Raw genomic sequence first — 21368 nt, 5'->3', positions numbered from 1 at the left:
TATAGTAGTTATATTCTTGTACATAGGGGGCAGTATTATAGTAGTTATGTTCTTGTACATAGGAGCAGTATTATAGTAGTTATATTCTTGTACATAGGAGCAGTATTATAGTAGTTATATTCTTGTACATAGGGGGCAGTATTATAGTAGTTATATTCTTGTACATAGGAGCAGTATTATAGTAGTCATATTCTTGTATATAGGGAGCAGTATTATAGTAGTTATATTTTTATACATAGGAGCAGTATTATAGTAGTTATATTCTTGTACATAGGAGCAGTATTATAGTAGTTATATTCTTGTACATAGGGGGCAGTATTATAGTAGTTATATTCTTGTACATAGGGGGCAGTATTATAGTAGTTATATTCTTGTACATAGGGATCAGTATTATAGTAGTTATATTCTTGTACATAGGGGGCAGTATTATAGTAGTTATATTCTTGTACATAGGAGCAGTATTATAGTAGTCATATTCTTGTATATAGGGGGCAGTATTATAGTAGTTATATTCTTGTACATAGGAGCAGTATTATAGTAGTTATATTCTTGTGTATATAGGGTGCAGTATTATAGCAGTTATATTCTATATAAGTTCTGGAAACGCATCATACGGGGTCTGAGCAGGGGGTGCTCTGTACGGTTAATTGCTCCGTTTTGCAGTGTGCGGCGTTGGCTCTGGATATAATAGGCTTCCTCCATTGTTAATGTCTTTCCTGCTCCGGTTTACTGAGTTGTAATAAGTGAATGGACCCGGAGGGAAGGGAAGAGCTGAAGGTTTTCTTTGCCTTAGATCCCACAAGCATTAGGTAACACAAAATCCCAAATCCCCTGCGGTGGACGGCTGCTCTGTCTACATGTTAAACATTTCCTCTCCCCGCAGGGGGCAGTCATGGTTGGCTGTTACAGGGCTCGTGACGTCCCGAGGGGGGCAGAATTTGGTGTTGCCCCATTAACAGCTGTCGCCTGCGATTACTGCAGAGCTTGTTCCCCTCCAGGTAACCACGAACTGCGAGCGGCGGACGCTTGTTTTATAAAAGTCATTCTGTATTTAACCCTTTGTCATCACCGCTGTTGCGATCAGGTAAAAACTTAGGGCTGAATCATTTTGGTATTGGCGAGTTTTTAGTTTTGCTCCTGTTTTTTTTTTGTCTGCTCCTTATTCATCCTTCCATTTCTAGTCTTGCTTTATTTGTCACTTTGATTTCTTCGCCTCTTTATTTTTTCCTTCACTTATGTGTGTGAAGTTTAGGGGCTCATGCGCCCCAGGTTTCTCCTCTGGAGTGATTTTTATGGAAGCTTGGAGATTTTTGTAACTTTTTGTGCTATTTTGAAAAATGTGCAACATTTGTTGCTAAAGAAGCTCAAAAGTAGGATGAAGACAGAAAAATAAGGACGTTACCTAAAGAAAACCGAGATCAGTGCCTTAATCCAAATGTTGGATTTACTCTGCCGACGCGGCTTCTTGTAGTTGACGTCTCTACCGGAGACGCCGCTTTCCCCGGGAGACGTTTTACCTCCGTTTCTGACCGCCAGTCCTTTCTGACCGCCAGTCGATGATCAGAAGGGGAGGCGTTTTCTCTTATGTTGTTCCCACTTCCTCGGACTTTTCCAGTTTTCGTCTTTTCTTTTACATAAGCCATACTGCTGATTAGTGCTATATTTTATCATATTTACCAAGGGGGTGGAGCTCAAGACACGGTCCCTTGTAAAGACCATAAAACCGGCATTAAATATATTGTCTCGTATGTCTGGCATCGTATGGCGGATTAAAAAAAAGAACCTAACAGTATTCCAAGCAGCAGAATCGCCCAACAGGAGCCGTCCGTGACCACTGAGCCGGCGGCGGGTAGCCACTACCTTCCTCTTCTTAGGTCCATAGTCCTCTCCTTTAAAATATTCCATCCACACATCACCATATAAACTATAACTGCTATAGTGTCCTCCTTTATGAACTTCAACCACCACAGTGTCCTCCCTTATTAACTTCAACCATCACATGGTCCTCCCTTATGACTTAAATTACGGTCACATGGTCCTCCCTTATGATCTATGAGCTCCACACAGTTTCCATCTTCGGTACTCCCCCACGCGGCCACCTCTCCATACTGTGCCCTCTTACACTTCTACAGCAAATGGCTCTTGTATCTTCAGTTCCACTATGGAGCACTTAACTTCTGCCTGAAGACGCTTTTGCTATTTGGTGTGGCTGAGGGGTACACTCTTTCTTCTTTCATGCCACCCTAGGTACCGGCCCTCCATTTTGGCAATTATGTCCCTGAATACAGGGGGGAGTCTCCTCAGAGGAGTGTGGACGGTTGTAAGACCTGCACCGATGATGAGGTCGTGGGACAGTGGATTGCAGCTGCTCCATACGCAGCCCCATGGTGACGGTATTAGGCTGCCATTGGCGCCATTGTGATGACACAGAAATCGTATCACCACGCTGCAAGTAGCAGAGCGTCGCAGCTCCCCTTGTAAAGCTCTGCGGCTGCTGATGGCCCCCAGCACGCGCCATTAATACTGCATGCCATGACGGAGATCACTTTTTCATTCTTAATTGGTTCTCACATTTTTTTCTCCCTCTGATTGATCTGAAGTTTAAATGAACTCATTTATTATAATTCCAGAGTCCTGAATACAAAGTCGCCCAAAATCAGGAACGTCGCTGCCAGATTGATCGTTCTTCTGGCGAAAAAAAAAAAAAAGCCATCTGCTGCGCAGCCGCCGCCTCGTAAAACCGCAGAATGAATCTGGATTAAGAAATAAAAAGGCTTCATTGAGATTCTGGGGCGATGGCACAGTGAGAACTAACTAGATTTATAGTGCAGCGGTGGGGGAGGGGATGCTGCTCTGTGATTGGCCGATTTGTTCATAGATAAACTGTATATGAAACCAGGAAGCAACGAATCCGCAAGGAAAGGCGAATTCCCGGCCATCTCAAACCATGACATTGCCTCCACCATGTTTCACTGTAGGTGTTTAGTTCTTTACATCATTACTTTTTCACATTGGGTGGTATATATCGTGCTTGACATCACTACCAAACACAGTGAACTTGGATTCATCCGACCACAACACCTTAAAGCAATCTGTCTCTTTCCATTGTGTTCTTTGGCAAACTCAAGTCGGACCTTCCGGTTCTTTACAGAGATGAAAGGCATCTTGACTGGATCTCGTGCATTCAACCCTACTGCTCTCAGCCGTCACACCACAGTTTGGCGACTCACTTTGACCCCATATTCTTCATTTCATGTGAAATCTGTCCAGCACTTTTATGGACATCAGATACTGACTTTTTCTTAATAATATGATCAGCTCTGGAGGAAGTCTTCCGTAGTCGTCCACTTCTAGGTTTGTCAGCTGTTCCAGAACCTTCATTCTCTTTCTTTAATATAAGTGACACTTAGTTTTGAGAACAGGTGACTTCCATAGTTACCTCTTTTAGGCTTTTGCCTGACTTCACTCTCAGAATAATAACGTCACGGGTGTGTCAGGTGTAACAGACAGTCGTTCTGGATCTGGCTGTAGAAGGTCACTGCGCTTGGTATTGCAGATGCCTTCTTAATCCTTCTTCCTTTAAGACACAGTAGTGACCTCCCTCCTGCTGCTGATTGACACACCCTTGCTTAGTATTTAAAAACTCTCAGTTTGATCCAGGCAATCGACGGTGATACTTCTATGTTCTTTTGTGCAGGCTTGGAGCACTAGCAGTCGGCTACCTTCTACTCTGGTGCCCTTGGAGGACAGTTGGCGTTATCACTCTGGTGTCTGCTCAAGCCAAGTTTATCCCCTTTGTTTGTCTACCTTGTTGCCTTTAGTTTATAGTGGTGCCTGACTAGAGCCCTCTCCCCCCCCCCCATCTAAGTCCAAGCTCTAGGGACACACAGGGTTTAGGGTCCTGCTCGGCGATAGGTGTGGAACCTATATAGGGACGATAGGGTAGGCGGGGTGTTATTAGATCTGCCTAGGTGTCTCCTCTCCCCCTTTCCCTAGTGTTTGGGCTTCCTTCCCCTCTTCCCTTCGTGTTGCTCTTAGTCTTTCCCATACCTTGCGTGACAAATAAGCTTCCTGACATCATCTGAGAAGTTTGGCTTGGTCTTTGCCATATTTTAACCTAAAAACACAAAAGTAAAAAATATTTAAGGCAAAATTTGACTACCCATGACAAAGTATGCAAAACATTGGGCTCAACAAATGCGGAAAACGAACACACAAAGGGATAAAACAATGTCGGACACAATTTTTGTCCTTATAGCTGACAACCATTTGCTTCTGGTTTACTAAAATCACCAGAAAAAGGAATCACAACAACCAGACAGAAGTAATACTTTTTTTAAAAAAAAAAAAAAGCAAAACTTTTGGTCGCCCCTGTATGCAGGGATCACTAGTACCACGTATACACCACACAAGAACGGACAGCTGCTGCTGAAAAGACTCAGGTCTTTAATGGAAAGAGAAAGTCTGTGGAAAGAACACATTAATCTGAGAGCGCCGGTGAAGAGTCTGGGGGTGGGGGGACGGTCGGCCGGTGACGAGTCCAGGGATGGGGGGGGACGGACGAGTTTGGTGGGTGGGCACTGGCCGGTGACGGGTCGGGTGCTCAGATTTCACTTACCACCATGTAGCAGCACATGTAGGGACAGTTTATAGGATCTGGGCTGAGACTTTCCACCAATTTAGTAAAATTAAAAAAGGGTAAAATCCGGCCCCTTCTTCTGGTTTCTCTGCGCTCGTGGCCGGCGGATGTCATGTGCCGCAGGCACCTGGCGGAGCGACGTGATCAGCAGCACTTCTTTTGAGGGTGATGGGAGAATAAGACATGGGAAGACTGGTGACTGGACGCCTAGCACAGCGGTCGATGAGATTTTCCTGCCGTTTCATCCTGCTCTCCCGCTGTGATTCCTCTTTGTCTGTCTCCTTTAAGGCACTTCTAGTTGGGGGTCATAAGGGGCTGCAGACGTGTATCCGTGCCTAGATGCTATACAGGGGTCGGGAGTCTCGCTGTGATGATCCCGATCGTCAGTGCAGTTAAAGGGCCGGTGCGCGGCTCCACTTCAGGTTCTGCCAAATTTCCTTTGTAGTTCTTGACATATGTCGATGTTCACACTTTGCGGAAAACGCAATGTCTTGTGTCTGCTCCTCGTTGTGGGGTTGGGCCCCTGTAACTTTGGCACAAGAATTCCTATTGTTTGATATTACATTATTATGTCTTTTTTATCCGGGGGGTGCTCAGTGGTCCGGGGGACACACTATGTCCCAGACTGGAGTTCACGCTGAATCCCAGCTTCCCAGGGGTCACTCTTATGGTCTGCGACAGGGAGTGGTCCTGGCTGTCCTGGAGCCGAAGGGGCTTGGGCTTGGGAGACATTTTTCTGTCCATCTATAGGGGAAAAAAATATATACATATTAAATCGCTCCTCCTTACAGTGACCCATCTCGGGTGCCCCCTTTATCCTTGGTGATGTTTTGGGGGTCCTGTATATGACTTACCGCATTAGAAGGTTTGAGACTTGCGTTCTTCCTCAGGACGGTGCCGTTTGGTACAGAACCGGACAGGAGCTTCTTCTTCCCGACCTAAAGAGAAAGAAATGAAGATTTGTGAGCGGCTGCAGAGAGTGGAAAGGATAAGCGGTAACACAGGGGGCGCCGCTGTGCTGCCCAGACAATTGGCGCGGACGACGCCGGAGAGGAGGAGGAGGAGGCGGCGGACGACGCCGGAGAGGAGGAGGAGGAGGCGGCGGACGACGCCGGAGAGGAGGAGGAGGAGGCGGCGGACGACGCCGGAGAGGAGGAGGAGGAGGCGGCGGACGACGCCGGAGAGGAGGAGGAGGCGGACGACACCGGAGAGGAGGAGGAGGCGGACGACGCCGGAGAGGAGGAGGACGACGCCGGAGAGGAGGAGGAGGCGGACGACGCCGGAGAGGAGGAGGAGGCGGACGACGCCGGAGAGGAGGCCACCGTGTGTTAGTAACTAAGGTGCTGATGGCAAAGCCTGGGAGAAAGTGTGAACAGCAACCTGTCAATGCCAGGAAAGCCCGGCCGAGGGGAGCGCGGGAATCTGCCCCTTAATGATCCAGCCTGGGGTTATGTAATTGCATCTTGACAGCCATTGTTGTTTCTCATGACGGGTCTGAACAGGTCCTTGTTTAACACAGGAGAATTTTCTGCGTTGATTTGGAGATCTCGTAATTACTATGTGATTGTTGTGGCCAAAAGGGATTTTTGCAATAGATTTTTTATTTTTAACGTTCATGAGTAACGCGCCATCAGGTTATTACGCAGATATCGGGTGTGTAGAGATGAGCTGGGGGCCAGGACTCCAGCGGTCACGTGTCAGTAGCCGACGGCCACCAGACGGGAGCGCTGCTAACCTCCTCCTGCCGGCGGCCCCAGCACCTCTTCTGATTAGCGGACCTGGCTGACAATACCAGGGGGTCCGCAGGGCTCCTGTCCGGGGGTCCGCAGGGCTCCTGTCCGGGGGTCCTGGGAATCGTTTCGCTCATCTCTACTGCTATGTAATGTATGGGCAGAAGAAGGTTTTTTGTACTTGGATCATCGCTTTTTTGTGGACGTTTTCATCACTTCTAATTATTTGCTTCTCGTCTTTATTTACCGTCATTATGCACCGCGTCTTCCTGTGTAGTATATTGTCCCCCGTGTCGCAGTTGGAGCAGCATTTAGTGTGCAGACCCCCATCCCCCAGGCTCCTTTCTGGGTCTCTAGGGCTGACTGCAAATTGCTGCTTAATTGGGCAACATGAGCTTCCCCCATTGCAGAGGGGCGCACGCTCTCAGCGCTTTAGGACCACACGATATTTTGGTTGTGACACACGTCTCGCTACGTCGGTGTAGTGCAGGTGAATGGGTCGTAACAATCGAGTTGTAAAAAAAAAAAAAAATCTTAATAATCAGACACTCTGCGCTATGCTGCGATGTAGCAGCTGCACCGGGCGATCATTGGCCGCGCGTCCTGCGGAGCCACAGCCTGATTTGCAGAAAAACGGACAATTGTGCAAATACGATATGTAATATGGAGCTTGGGGGAGGGGGACGGACGCACCTATACCCCCTGAGCACCGCAAGAAGTGTGGGGTCTGTGACATCGCCGGCGGATCTCGTGTCCCTGCAGAGCTTCACACAAAATCCTTCCTGAAAGTTACAGAAGTGAAGCAGAAGATAAAACAGAGCTCCGCATCAGGCCGGTGCGCGGCTCCGCTCTGCCGCCGCCGTCCCGTCTGTAAGTCAGAGGCTGACATTTACTGTCCAGTAAAAAGACAGTGAAAACGTCGCTCAGATATACGGCGCGGCGAGAAAGGATCAGATCCTTCAATAAACCGCAAATAACAATAAAACGGAGACTTTATGGGACAACGAAGGAAAACAGCTCTCGTAAAATGGGGTTTATTGCTGCTGTATCTTCTGTACGATCAGGGAACGACAGCGCTGCTGCCGTAAATCACCGGTAAGTTACCGGGCAGAGGGTGCTGCCGCCGCAAATCACCGGTAAGTTGACGGGCAGAGGTACAGAGCGCACACACATAGTACAGGGGGCTCACTGCCTACGCGGTGTACCGGTTTGGTTGGCGTGGACGGTTTGCTGCTGCAGCTGTCGGTCTCGGATGTCCCGTTGCTGCTGGCTGGGCTGCTCCGGTCCTCGACTGCATCCAACATGGCCGCCCCAGGAGCGCCATTTGAATTTCCTTCCAGACAGTCATCGTTGTATGGGCTGTTTCTCCAGGTCTTCATCATTTCCAGCACATTGGATGGTCTCTGGACGCTGCTCGTGTCCCCCTGACAAGTAATGTTATGAGAGAGTAACATCTCCTGCGCCATTTTCATACAAAGGAGACCCACAAACCCAGCTGCACCCAGTTATCCAGAGACAATGGCGTCCGGGGGGACAGGGGCGCCCGGCGGGATGAGGACAACTGAAGACGGGGGCGCCCGGCGGGACGAGGACAGGGGCGTCCGGAGAGACGAGGCCAACTGAGGACAGGGGCGTCCGGAGAGACGAGGCCAACTGAGGACAGGGGCGTCCGGAGAGACGAGGCCAACTGAGGACAGGGGCGTCCGGAGAGACGAGGCCAACTGAGGACAGGGGCGTCCGGAGAGACGAGGCCAACTGAGGACAGGGGCGTCCGGAGAGACGAGGCCAACTGAGGACAGGGGCGTCCGGAGAGACGAGGCCAACTGAGGACAGGGGCGTCCGGAGAGACGAGGCCAACTGAGGACAGGGGTGTCAGATTGGAGGAGGGGGGTCATAGAGGGGTTTGGAAGAAGAAAGGACGGGATATTTTGGAAAAAAAAGGAGTTAAGGGACGGAGGGATAAGTTGGGGATAGAGGGTGAAGGATTTATGTGGGGGAGGATGGAAAGGTCAGGAGTGAGGACCACAGAATGGTCTAGAGCAGGAGGAGATGGGAGAAGGCCGCTGTCAGATTGTCCTCTCTGCCCATTGAAAACACCTGAACCTTCATCTGAGCGTCTTGGTGGCCGACCGACATCAGCCAGCGGGTCAGTGACCTACTGATCACACAGTTATGATTTCCGGGGGTCTTTGGGTGGGAGCATACAATGAGCCATGTGTCCATGTAATGCTGCTGGAACCTACTGTGATCCAGGAATTGTCAAGCAGCTCGTTGGCGGTGATCCGGTCGGCAGGATCCACTCTCAGAAGTTTCTGTAGAACGCCTTTGGCTGAAAAAAAAAACAAAAACATGTCACATGGCATCTGGCGTCGCCACGCGTCCGGTCCCATGGCGTATGGCGGCGCCACGCGTCCGGTCCCATGGCGTATGGCGGCGCCACGCGTCCGGTCCCATGGCGTATGGCGGCGCCACGCGTCCGGTCCCATGGCGTATGGCGGCGCCACGCGTCCGGTCCCATGGCGGCACTACATGTCAGAGAGGAGAGAGGTTCATCTATTTCTGCAGTCTGACGCTGGAGAGCCCTCGCAGTTGCTGATCACCGGCTCCATTGCTGTTTGTGTTTCTGCTGAGATTTGTCTTTGATTTTCAGGCACACTGCTGGATGTGGGGGAGTAAGTGCAGGCTCCGGGGGGGGGGACGGCCGTTCTGCGTGGAGCCCCCCGGTTTGGGCGTATAATAGCACTTGACTGTTGTGGGTATTGCGCTGGGCGCGTCTGTGTGCGGGAGGTGGCGGCATTACTCTTGCTATTCCCGCGCTGTTCTCCATTGTCAGAGCCGCCGGCTGATGTGAGCGATCGATAGCTGAACCTTTCCTAAGTACACGTCCACTTCAGCCGAACAATGGCCGCTCTGCCCGGCGTGCCGGCTGCTAAAAGGCTCTTTACTCGTAGTGCTGCGGCCGCTGACAGCCAGTAAAAGCCTCGTCTCTGCGCCACGCTGCGTCTGACCTTGGCATTCTGCGTGGGCACTTACCCGCCTCGCTCACCGACTGCCACACCGGAGCCAAGAAGTTTAGTTCCCCTCGCTTTATGTGTTCAAAAAGTTTATCCTCCGAGCTTCCCATGAATGGTGGATCCCCGGACAACCTGCGGGAAATACAGACACCGGATGTGAGACAATCAGGGGTCCTAGGTCCTGGAGTACTACCACCATCATCCCACTCCCTGCCAAGGTACATGGGGCAATGCTGATGCTCCCAACTGCAGCACTAAAATTTCACTTTGCATTTTGTTATCATAAGGGAAAGGTCGAGTGACGACCGCTATATCATCCCTATAACCTAATGGGGTATACAGATGGTGGGACCCTCGGTTGTGTGGAAAGTCTGTTTTTTGGCCACAATTCTTCCATGAAGACGACTTCTGACCATACTCCTGCAAACAGATGGACTAGCTGGTCCCCCTGGCCGCTGTCCGTCCTGAGCTGATGGCACTGCTGGACGTCCTCCGACCTAGAAGGGAAGTAACATGAAGCGTCTCATCTGCTGTACTAAGTTTCCTTGGCCGACCGCTGAGTCTGTGGCCCTCAAAGTTGCCCATTTCTTGGTGCTGCTTCTTCTTAACGGAACATCCTGAGGCCCCAGTGTGTTGTGACATCTTTGCCTGGGAGACACCTTGTTGATGCAGTATAACTACCTTGTGTCTTGTTGCCGCACTCAGTCTCGCCATGACCATGTGTGACCGTCTTCTACAACCTCACCTTTGTAGGGGTCACCAGATACTTTGTAGTATTTTTTTTCCACACCTGCCTAAAGACTTTTGCACAGTACTTTCTGTGCTTTCTGCAGGTGTGTCATACGTTCGATATGGGCAGGATCCACGCAGGCATGCTCAGCTTTATCCAGACTTACCGTCCATCAGACGTAGAGGCGGCTGTGCAGTAAATGCCTTGAATACACCCACTGGGGGGGCCATTATCCGGGGTGGGCTGCAGAGACCTGTCATCCATACCCCGCTGCACATGTAAGAGACCACTGTTACCGCCCTGCAGTCTGCTCTGCAGTATTACTGATCAGCCGATAACCCGCGGTGACGTTCTGGATTATCGGATGTCAGGCATTTCCCTGTGTGGATGCACTGTTTAGGGCCGGCCTGTAGGAGTCGCTGTCGCTCCTCTGATTATCTTGACTAATAAATGGCTTCTTTTCGCGGTAGTCAATTATTTCGTTGCTCAGTGTAACCCAATTTCACAACTGTCAGCGCCGGCGCCATTACATAATGATCCTCATCAAAATGCAAATTCCTTTTATTTGTTTTGCAGACGTATAAAGATATTATAGACGGAATAATGAAAATCACAATTAGTCACTTGAGAGAGCAGAGAATTGCGCCACGATTTATGCCTTGTTTCCACGCTATGATCGCGGTGCTAAAAAAATAAATAAAATATATATATATATAAAAAAAAAAACCTCCATCAGCAATGACACAAGACGAGAAGACTGATGGGGGAGGGGGTTATAATTGAAACTGCGGTTCTGCAAATAAACGACAGGACAACGATTCCAAATTAAACTCCACGACGAGCAAATCATTCCCGACGCCGACGAGCCGCGGCCCAAAGTAAATGTGTCTGACAACCGGCTGATGGCGAGGTGTGACAGGGGGCGCTCCGCTTCCCACAGGTGACCCATACACAGTGTGCGGGATATAAGGGTCTGTACACCGGCACAGGGTGAGGCAGGAGGTACGCGGTGCCTCGTGTCTCAGATACCAGAAGACAGAACAGTCCTAGAGAGAAAGGGGGAAACGAGCCGGAAAGAAAAGGCAGGGAGAGTAGCGCTGAAAAGAGGCGGCGGGGGAGGTCCGGAAAGAAAAGGCAGGGCGGGGAGCGCAGGGGAGGTCCAGAAAGAGAAGGCGGGGCGGGGAGCGCAGTGGAGGTCCGGAAAGAGAAGGCGGGGAGCGCAGGGGGTAAGAGAAGGCGGGGCGGGGAGCGCAGGGGAGGTCCGGAAAGAGAAGGTGGGGCGGGGAGCGCAGGGGAGGTCCGGAAAGAGAAGGCGGGGAGCGCAGGGGGTAAGAGAAGGCGGGGCGGGGAGCGCAGGGGAGGTCCGGAAAGAGAAGGTGGGGCGGGGAGCGCAGGGGAGGTCCGGAAAGAGAAGGCGGGGAGCGCAGGGGGTAAGAGAAGGCGGGGCGGGGAGCGCAGGGGAGGTCCGGCAAGAGAAGGTGGGGCGGGGAGCGCAGGGGAGGTCCGGAAAGAGAAGGCGGGGAGCGCAGGGGGTAAGAGAAGGCGTGGTGGGGAGCGCAGAGGAGGTCCGGAAAGAAAAGGCAGCGAGCGCGGCGCTGAAAAGAGGCGGCGGGGGAGGTCCGGAAAGAAAAGGCAGGGCGGGGAGCGCAGGGGAGGTCTGGAAAGAGAAGGCAGGGCGGGGAGCGCAGGGGAGGTCCGGAAAGAGAAGGCGGGGCGGGGAGCGCAGGGGAGATCCGGAAAGAGAAGGCGGGGCGGGGAGCGCAGGGGAGGTCCGGAAAGAGAAGGCGGGGCGCGCAGGGGAGGTCCGGAAAGAGAAGGCGGGGCGGGGAGCGCAGGGGAGGTCCAGAAAGAGAAGGCGGGGAGCACAGGGGAGGTCCAGAAAGAGAAGGCGGGGTGGGGAGCACAGGGGAGGTCCGGAAAGAGAAGGCAGTGTGGGAAGTGCAGAGGAGGTCCGGAAAGAGAAGGCGGGGTGGGAAGCACAGGGGAGGTCCGGAAAGAGAAGGATAGGCGCGCAGGGGAGGTCCGGAAAGAGAAGGAGAGGCGCGCAGGGGAGGTCCGGAAAGAGAAGGAGAGGCGCGCAGGGGAGGTCCGGAAAGAGAAGGAGAGGCGTGCAGGGGAGGTCCGGAAAGAGAAGGCGAGGCGCGCAGGGGAGGTCCAGAAAGAGAAGGTGAGGCGCACAGGGGAGGTCCGGAAAGAGAAGGCAGGGCGGGGAGCGCAGGGGAGGTCCGGAAAGGCGAGGCGCGCAGGGGAGGTCCGGAAAGAGAAGGCAGGGCGGGGAGCGCAGGGGAGGTCCGGAAAGAGAAGGCGAGGAGGTCCGGAAAGAGAAGGCGGGGAGCGCAGGGGAGGTCCGGAAAGAGAAGACGGGGTGCGCAGGGGAGGTCCGGAAAGAGAAGGCGGGGCGTGCAGGGGAGGTCCGGAAAGAGAAGGCGGGGCGGGGAGCGCAGGGGAGGTCCAGAAAGAGAAGGCGGGGAGCACAGGGGAGGTCCAGAAAGAGAAGGCGGGGTGGGGAGCACAGGGGAGGTCCAGAAAGAGAAGGCGGGGTGGGAAGCACAGGGGAGGTCAGGAAGGAGAAGGCGGGGTGGGGAGCGCAGGGGAGGTCAGGAAAGAGAAGGCGGGGTGGGGAGCGCAGGGGAGGTCAGGAAAGAGAAGGCGGGGAGCGCAGGGGAGGTCCGGAAAGAGAAGGCAGGGCGGGGAGCGCAGGGGAGGTCCGGAAAGAGAAGGCGAGGAGGTCCGGAAAGAGAAGGCGGGGAGCGCAGGGGAGGTCCGGAAAGAGAAGACGGGGTGCGCAGGGGAGGTCCGGAAAGAGAAGGCGGGGCGCGCAGGGGAGGTCCGGAAAGAGAAGGCGGGGCGGGGAGCGCAGGGGAGGTCCAGAAAGAGAAGGCGGGGAGCACAGAGGAGGTCCAGAAAGAGAAGGCGGGGTGGGGAGCACAGGGGAGGTCCAGAAAGAGAAGGCGGGGTGGGAAGCACAGGGGAGGTCAGGAAAGAGAAGGCGGGGTGGGGAGCGCAGGGGAGGTCAGGAAAGAGAAGGCGGGGTGGGGAGCGCAGGGGAGGTCAGGAAAGAGAAGGCGGGGTGGGGAGCGCAGGGGAGGTCAGGAAAGAGAAGGCGGGGTGGGGAGCGCAGGGGAGGTCCGGAAAGAGAAGGCGGGGAGCGCAGGGGAGGTCAGGAAAGAGAAGGCGGGGTGGGAAGCGCGGGGGAGGTCAGGAAAGAGAAGGCGGGGTGAGGAGCGCAGGGGAGGTCAGGAAAGAGAAGGCGGGGTGGGGAGCGCAGGGGAGGTCAGGAAAGAGAAGGCGGGGTGGGGAGCGCAGGGGAGGTCAGGAAAGAGAAGGCGGGGTGGGGAGCGCAGGGGAGGTCAGGAAAGAGAAGGCGGGGTGGGGAGCGCAGGGGAGGTCAGGAAAGAGAAGGCGGGGAGCGCAGGGGAGGTCAGGAAAGAGAAGGCGGGGAGCGCAGGGGAGATCAGGAAAGAGAAGGCGGGGCGGGGAGCGCAGTGGAGGTCCGGAAAGAGAAGGCGGGGAGCGCAGGGGGTAAGAGAAGGCGGGGCGGGGAGCGCAGGGGAGGTCCGGAAAGAGAAGGTGGGGCGGGGAGCGCAGGGGAGGTCCGGAAAGAGAAGGCGGGGAGCGCAGGGGGTAAGAGAAGGCGGGGTGGGGAGCGCAGAGGAGGTCCGGAAAGAAAAGGCAGGGAGCGCGGCGCTGAAAAGAGGCGGCGGGGGAGGTCCGGAAAGAAAAGGCAGGGCGGGGAGCGCAGGGGAGGTCTGGAAAGAGAAGGCAGGGCGGGGAGCGCAGGGGAGGTCCGGAAAGAGAAGGCGGGGCGGGGAGCGCAGGGGAGATCCGGAAAGAGAAGGCGGGGCGGGGAGCGCAGGGGAGGTCCGGAAAGAGAAGGCGGGGCGCGCAGGGGAGGTCCGGAAAGAGAAGGCGGGGCGGGGAGCGCAGGGGAGGTCCAGAAAGAGAAGGCGGGGAGCACAGGGGAGGTCCAGAAAGAGAAGGCGGGGTGGGGAGCACAGGGGAGGTCCGGAAAGAGAAGGCAGTGTGGGAAGTGCAGAGGAGGTCCGGAAAGAGAAGGCGGGGTGGGAAGCACAGGGGAGGTCCGGAAAGAGAAGGATAGGCGCGCAGGGGAGGTCCGGAAAGAGAAGGAGAGGCGCGCAGGGGAGGTCCGGAAAGAGAAGGAGAGGCGCGCAGGGGAGGTCCGGAAAGAGAAGGAGAGGCGCGCAGGGGAGGTCCGGAAAGAGAAGGCGAGGCGCGCAGGGGAGGTCCAGAAAGAGAAGGTGAGGCGCACAGGGGAGGTCCGGAAAGAGAAGGCAGGGCGGGGAGCGCAGGGGAGGTCCGGAAAGGCGAGGCGCGCAGGGGAGGTCAGGAAAGAGAAGGCGGGGTGGGGAGCGCAGGGGAGGTCCGGAAAGAGAAGGCGGGGAGCGCAGGGGAGGTCCGGAAAGAGAAGGCAGGGCGGGGAGCGCAGGGGAGGTCCGGAAAGAGAAGGCGGGGCGGGGAGCGCAGGGGAGGTCCAGAAAGAGAAGGCGGGGAGCACAGGGGAGGTCCAGAAATAGAAGGCGGGGTGGGGAGCACAGGGGAGGTCCGGAAAGAGAAGGCAGTGTGGGAAGTGCAGAGGAGGTCCGGAAAGAGAAGGCGGGGTGGGAAGCACAGGGGAGGTCCGGAAAGAGAAGGATAGGCGCGCAGGGGAGGTCCGGAAAGAGAAGGAGAGGCGCGCAGGGGAGGTCCGGAAAGAGAAGGAGAGGCGCGCAGGGGAGGTCCGGAAAGAGAAGGAGAGGCGCGCAGGGGAGGTCCGGAAAGAGAAGGATAGGCGCGCAGGGGAGGTCCAGAAAGAGAAGGTGAGGCGCACAGGGGAGGTCCGGAAAGAGAAGGCAGGGCGGGGAGCGCAGGGGAGGTCCGGAAAGGCGAGGCGCGCAGGGGAGGTCAGGAAAGAGAAGGCGGGGTGGGGAGCGCAGGGGAGGTCCGGAAAGAGAAGGCGGGGAGCGCAGGGGAGGTCCGGAAAGAGAAGGCAGGGCGGGGAGCGCAGGGGAGGTCCGGAAAGAGAAGGCGAGGAGGTCCGGAAAGAGAAGGCGGGGAGCGCAGGGGAGGTCCGGAAAGAGAAGACGGGGTGCGCAGGGGAGGTCCGGAAAGAGAAGGCGGGGCGTGCAGGGGAGGTCCGGAAAGAGAAGGCGGGGAGCACAGGGGAGGTCCAGAAAGAGAAGGCGGGGTGGGGAGCACAGGGGAGGTCCAGAAAGAGAAGGCGGGGTGGGAAGCACAGGGGAGGTCAGGAAGGAGAAGGCGGGGTGGGGAGCGCAGGGGAGGTCAGGAAAGAGAAGGCGGGGTGGGGAGCGCAGGGGAGGTCAGGAAAGAGAAGGCGGGGAGCGCAGGGGAGGTCCGGAAAGAGAAGGCAGGGCGGGGAGCGCAGGGGAGGTCCGGAAAGAGAAGGCGAGGAGGTCCGGAAAGAGAAGGCGGGGAGCGCAGGGGAGGTCCGGAAAGAGAAGACGGGGTGCGCAGGGGAGGTCCGGAAAGAGAAGGCGGGGCGCGCAGGGGAGGTCCGGAAAGAGAAGGCGGGGCGGGGAGCGCAGGGGAGGTCCAGAAAGAGAAGGCGGGGAGCACAGAGGAGGTCCAGAAAGAGAAGGCGGGGTGGGGAGCACAGGGGAGGTCCAGAAAGAGAAGGCGGGGTGGGAAGCACAGGGGAGGTCAGGAAAGAGAAGGCGGGGTGGGGAGCGCAGGGGAGGTCAGGAAAGAGAAGGCAGGGTGGGGAGCGCAGGGGAGGTCAGGAAAGAGAAGGCGGGGTGGGGAGCGCAGGGGAGGTCAGGAAAGAGAAGGCGGGGTGGGGAGCGCAGGGGAGGTCAGGAAAGAGAAGGCGGGGTGGGGAGCGCAGGGGAGGTCCGGAAAGAGAAGGCGGGGAGCGCAGGGGAGGTCAGGAAAGAGAAGGCGGGGTGGGAAGCGCGGGGGAGGTCAGGAAAGAGAAGGCGGGGTGAGGAGCGCAGGGGAGGTCAGGAAAGAGAAGGCGGGGTGGGGAGCGCAGGGGAGGTCAGGAAAGAGAAGGCGGGGTGGGGAGCGCAGGGGAGGTCAGGAAAGAGAAGGCGGGGTGGGGAGCGCAGGGGAGGTCAGGAAAGAGAAGGCGGGGTGGGGAGCGCAGGGGAGGTCAGGAAAGAGAAGGCGGGGAGCGCAGGGGAGGTCAGGAAAGAGAAGGCGGGGAGCGCAGGGGAGATCAGGAAAGAGAAGGCGGGGTGGGAAGCGCGGGGGAAGTCAGGAAAGAGAAGGCGGGGTGAGGAGCGCAGGGGAGGTCAGGAAAGAGAAGGCGGGGTGGGGAGCGCAGGGGAGGTCAGGAAAGAGAAGGCAGGGTGGGAAGCGCAGAGAAGGTCCGGAAAGAGAAGGCGGGGAGCGCAGGGGAGGTCCGGGAAGAGAAGGCGGGGCGGGGAGCATGGGGGGAGTCCAGAAAGAGAAGGCGGGGGGTGCGGTTCTGCTGTGCCAAGTAACTGAGTGCCCTGTACAGAACAGAGGCTAATGGGTGCTGCACTGATGATGGGTGCACTGCATTCTATAGGTAACACTGACTCTCCACCTTCTTGATGCCGGGGAGTGGAGGCCTCATCCGTCCAGGACGGACCCCGCTGCTACTTACAGCATGTACATGATGACCCCGATGCTCCAGATGTCGCACTGCTGACTGTAGTCGTGCGCGTTGATCACTTCGGGAGCTGCCAGTGAAGGATAAACAGGAATATTAATAATACAGAAATCACTTATAAATGCTTAAACACGCGGCGCAGCGATTCCGCTGATGGGGTGTAATTTATTCCCCGATGAGTCCAGGACGGCGGCAGATGTGCGATGAATTATGTACAGACCTGTTCAGTCCGCCCCCCCCCCCACAGAAGTGATGACTGGAGGAATATCCGGACGAGCGTTGACTGCGGAGCAGCTGGGGAGCGGCGCGGAGGTATATAGAAGAGACCGGCTTAAATGTTTGATGTGGCGGCTGCTGATCATGCGAAACATCACCCAGCAGGCCGGACCGGCCATGTCTGTACAGCGTCACAGCCCCTAAGAAATGACTCTAGGCCCTGGCGATCTTACCCATGTATATCGGGGTCCCACAGGTGGACTGCAACATGTTCTCACTGCCCACTCCGCCTTTTTGCACGGCCAGACCGAAATCTGTCACCTGATCACGGAAAACAAGACGATGATGATTAGTAAATGACATCAAAGCACATATAAAGAGGGGACCGCGGCAAAAATTACAGGACGCGCGGAGGCGGCAGGCACCCTTCTCGCGCGGAGGAGGAGGCGGGCACCCTTCTCGCGCGGAGGAGGAGGCGGCGGGCACCCTTCTCGCGCGGAGGAGGAGGCGGCGGGCACCCTTCTCGCGCGGAGAAGGAGGAGGAGGCGGCGGGCACCCTTCTCGCGCGGAGGAGGCGGGCACCCTTCTCGCGCGGAGGAGGCGGGCACCCTTCTCGCGCGGAGGAGGAGGCGGGCACCCTTCTCGCGCGGAGGAGGAGGCGGGCACCCTTCTCGCGCGGAGGAGGAGGCGGCGGGCACCCTTCTCGCGCGGAGAAGGAGGAGGAGGCGGCGGGCACCCTTCTCGCGCGGAGAAGGAGGAGGAGGAGGCGGCGGGCACCCTTCTCGCGCGGAGGAGGAGGCGGCGGGCACCCTTCTCGCGCGGAGGAGGAGGCGGCGGGCACCCTTCTCGCGCGGAGGAGGAGGCGGCGGGCACCCTTCTCGCGCGGAGGAGGAGGAGGCGGCGGGCACACTTCTCGCGCGGAGGAGGAGGCGGCGGGCACCCTTCTCGCGCGGAGAAGGAGGAGGAGGCGGCGGGCACCCTTCTCGCGCGGAAAAGGAGGAGGAGGCGGCGGCGGGCACCTTTCTCGCGCGGAGAAGGAAGAGGAGGCGGCGGGCACCCTTCTCGCGCGGAGGAGGAGGAGGCGGCGGGCACCCTTCTCGCGCGGAGGAGGCGGCGGGCACCCTTCTCGCGCGGAGGAGGAGGAGGCGGCGGGCACCCTTCTCGCGCGGAGGAGGAGGCGGCGGGCACCCTTCTCGCGCGGAGGAGGCGGCGGGCACCCTTCTCGCGCGGAGGAGGAGGCGGCGGCGGGCACCCTTCTCGCGCGGAGGAGGAGGCGGCGGCGGGCACCCTTCTCGCGCGGAGGAGGAGGAGGCGGCGGGCACCCTTCTCGCGCGGAGGAGGAGGCGGCGGCGGCGGGCACCCTTCTCGCGCGGAGGAGGAGGAGGCGGCGGGCACCCTTCCCGCGCGGAGGAGGAGGCGGCGGGCACCCTTCTCGCGCGGAGGAGGAGGAGGAGGCGGCGGGCACCCTTCTCGCGCGGAGGAGGAGGCGGCGGGCACCCTTCTCGCGCGGAGGAGGAGGCGGGCACCCTTCTCGCGCGGAGGAGGAGGCGGCGGCGGGCACCCTTCTCGCGCGGAGGAGGAGGCGGCGGCGGGCACCCTTCTCGCGCGGAGGAGGAGGAGGCGGCGGGCACCCTTCTCGCGCGGAGGAGGAGGAGGGCACCCTTCCCGCGCGGAGGAGGAGGCGGCGGGCACCCTTCTCGCGCGGAGGAGGAGGCGGCGGGCACCCTTCTCGCGCGGAGGAGGAGGCGGCGGGCACCCTTCTCGCGCGGAGGAGGAGGCGGCGGGCACCCTTCTCGCGCGGAGGAGGAGGCGGCGGGCACCCTTCTCGCGCGGAGGAGGAGGAGGCGGCGGGCACCCTTCTCGCGCGGAGGAGGAGGAGGCGGCGGGCACCCTTCTCGCGCGGAGGAGGAGGAGGCGGCGGGCACCCTTCTCGCGCGGAGGAAGAGGAGGCGGCGGTGGGCACCCTTCTCGCGCGGAGGAGGAGGCGGCGGGCACCCTTCTCGCGCGGAGGAGGCGGCGGGCACCCTTCTCGCGCGGAGGAGGAGGCGGCGGGCACCCTTCTCGCGCGGAGGAGGTGGCGGGCACCCTTCTCGCGCGGAGGAGGCGGCGGGCACCCTTCTCGCGCGGAGGAGGCGGCGGGCACCCTTCTCGCGCGGAGGAGGCGGCGGCGGGCACCCTTCTCGCGCGGAGGAGGAGGAGGCGGCGGGCACAATTCTCGCGCGGAGGAGGAGGAGGGCACCCTTCTCGCGCGGAGGAGGAGGAGGGCACCCTTCTCGCGCGGAGGAGGAGGAGGCGGCGGGCACCCTTCTCGCGTGGAGGAGGAGGCGGCGGGCACCCTTCTCGCGCGGAGGAGGAGGAGGCGGCGGCGGGCACCCTTCTCGCGCGGAGGAGGAGGAGGCGGCGGGCACCCTTCTCGCGCGGAGGAGGAGGAGGCGGCGGGCACCCTTCTCGCGCGGAGGAGGAGGAGGCGGCGGGCACCCTTCTCGCGCGGAGGAGGAGGAGGCGGCGGGCACCCTTCTCGCGCGGAGGAGGAGGAGGCGGCGGGCACCCTTCTCGCGCGGAGGAGGAGGAGGCGGCGGGCACCCTTCTCGCGCGGAGGAGGAGGAGGCGGCGGGCACCCTTCTCGCGCGGAGGAGGAGGAGGCGGCGGGCACCCTTCTCGCGCGGAGGAGGAGGCGGCGGGCACCCTTCTCGCGCGGAGGAGGAGGCGGCGGCGGGCACCCTTCTCGCGCGGAGGAGGAGGCGGGCACCCTTCTCGCGCGGAGGAGGAGGCGGGCACCCTTCTCGCGCGGAGGAGGAGGCGGGCACCCTTCTCGCGCGGAGGAGGAGGCGGGCACCCTTCTCGCGCGGAGGAGGAGGCGGGCACCCTTCTCGCGCGGAGGAGGCGGCGGGCACCCTTCTCGCGCGGAGGAGGAGGAGGCGGGCACCCTTCTCACGCGGAGGAGGCGGCGGGCACCCTTCTCGCGCGGAGGAGGAGGCGGCGGCGGCGGGCACCCTTCTCGCGCGGAGGAGGAGGCGGCGGCGGGCACCCTTCTCGCGCGGAGGAGGAGGCGGCGTGCACCCTTCTCGCGAGGAGGAGGAGGCGGCGGGCACCCTTCTCGCGCGGAGGAGGAGGAGGCGGCGGGCACCCTTCTCGCGCGGAGGAGGAGGAGGCGGCGGGCACCCTTCTCGCGCGGAGGAGGAGGTGGCGGCGGGCACCCTTCTCGCGCGGAGGAGGCGGCGGCGGCGGGCACCCTTCTCGCGCGGAGGCGGCGGGCACCCTTCTCGCGCGGAGGAGGAGGCGGCGGGCACCCTTCTCGCGCGGAGGAGAAGGAGGAGGAGGCGGCGGGCACCCTTCTCGCGCGGAGGAGGAGGCGGGCACCCTTCTCGCGCGGAGGAGGAGGAGGCGGCGGGCACCCTTCTCGCGCGGAGGAGGAGGAGGCGGCGGCGGGCACCCTTCTCGCGCGGAGGAGGAGGAGGAGGCGGCGGGCACCCTTCTCGCGAGGAGGAGGCGGCGGGCACCCTTCTCGCGCGGAGGAGGAGGAGGCGGCGGGCACCCTTCTCGCGCGGAGGAGGCGGCGGGCACCCTTCTCGCGCGGAGGAGGAGGCGGCGGGCACCCTTCTCGCGCGGAGGAGGAGGCGGCGGGCACCCTTCTCGCGCGGAGGAGGAGGCGGCGGGCACCCTTCTCGCGCGGAGGAGGAGGAGGCGGCGGGCACCCTTCTCGCGCGGAGGAGGAGGAGGCGGCGGGCACCCATCTCGCGCGGAGGAGGAGGAGGCGGCGGGCACCCTTCTCGCGCGGAGGAGGAGGCGGCGGGCACCCTTCTCGCGCGGAGGAGGAGGAGGAGGGCACCCTTCTCGCGCGGAGGAGGCGGCGGGCACCATCTCGCGCGGAGGAGGAGGAGGCGGCGGGCACCCTTCTCGCGAGGAGGCGGCGGGCACCCTTCTCGCGCAGAGGAGGAGGGCACCCTTCTCGCGCGGAGGAGGAGGAGGCGGCGGGCACCCTTCTCGCGCGGAGGAGGAGGAGGCGGCGGGCACCCTTCTCGCGCGGAGGAGGAGGCGGCGGCGGCGGGCACCCTTCTCGCGCGGAGGAGGAGGAGGAGGCGGCGGGCACCCTTCTCGCGCGGAGGCGGAGGCGGGCACCCTTCTCGCGCGGAGGAGGAGGCGGGCACCCTTCTCGCGCGGAGGAGGAGGAGGCGGGCACCCTTCTCGCGCGGAGGAGGAGGCGGCGGGCACCCTTCTCGCGCGGAGGAGGAGGCGGCGGGCACCCTTCTCGCGCGGAGGAGAAGGAGGAGGGCACTCTTCTCACGCGGAGGAGGCGGCGGGCACCCTTCTCGCGCAGAGGAGGAGGAGGCGGGCACCCTTCTCGCGCAGAGGAGGAGGAGGCGGGCACCCTTCTCGCGCGGGAGGAGGAGGAGGCGGGCACCCTTCTCGCGCGGAGGAGGAGGCGGCGGCGGGCACCCTTCTC

General features: G+C 59.6%; 1 protein-coding gene across 1 annotated transcript in view; it reads right to left on the bottom strand.

The window, feature by feature from the left end:
* Nucleotides 1-4426: 4426 nt before the first annotated feature.
* LOC141173638 (serine/threonine-protein kinase 33-like) overlaps nucleotides 4427-21368 on the bottom strand; it is a 43524-nt gene continuing 26582 nt past the window's right edge. Inside the window, exons 2-8 of the mRNA XM_073657939.1 lie at nucleotides 17158-17245; nucleotides 16703-16778; nucleotides 9403-9515; nucleotides 8613-8698; nucleotides 7575-7793; nucleotides 5494-5577; nucleotides 4427-5383 (exon numbers count right to left, since the gene is read on the bottom strand). Of these exons, the coding sequence (XP_073514040.1) occupies nucleotides 5207-5383; nucleotides 5494-5577; nucleotides 7575-7793; nucleotides 8613-8698; nucleotides 9403-9515; nucleotides 16703-16778; nucleotides 17158-17245 (843 nt within the window). The 3' untranslated portion in view covers nucleotides 4427-5206. The remainder of the gene's footprint in view (nucleotides 5384-5493; nucleotides 5578-7574; nucleotides 7794-8612; nucleotides 8699-9402; nucleotides 9516-16702; nucleotides 16779-17157; nucleotides 17246-21368) is intronic.

Source organism: Phyllobates terribilis, unplaced genomic scaffold, assembly GCF_046119375.1.
Source record: "Phyllobates terribilis strain yellow unplaced genomic scaffold, ASM4611937v1 Scaffold_13__5_contigs__length_258822181, whole genome shotgun sequence".
In the NCBI taxonomy this organism is placed as follows: Eukaryota; Metazoa; Chordata; class Amphibia; order Anura; family Dendrobatidae; genus Phyllobates; species Phyllobates terribilis.
This window is presented reverse-complemented; position numbering and strand designations above follow the sequence as displayed.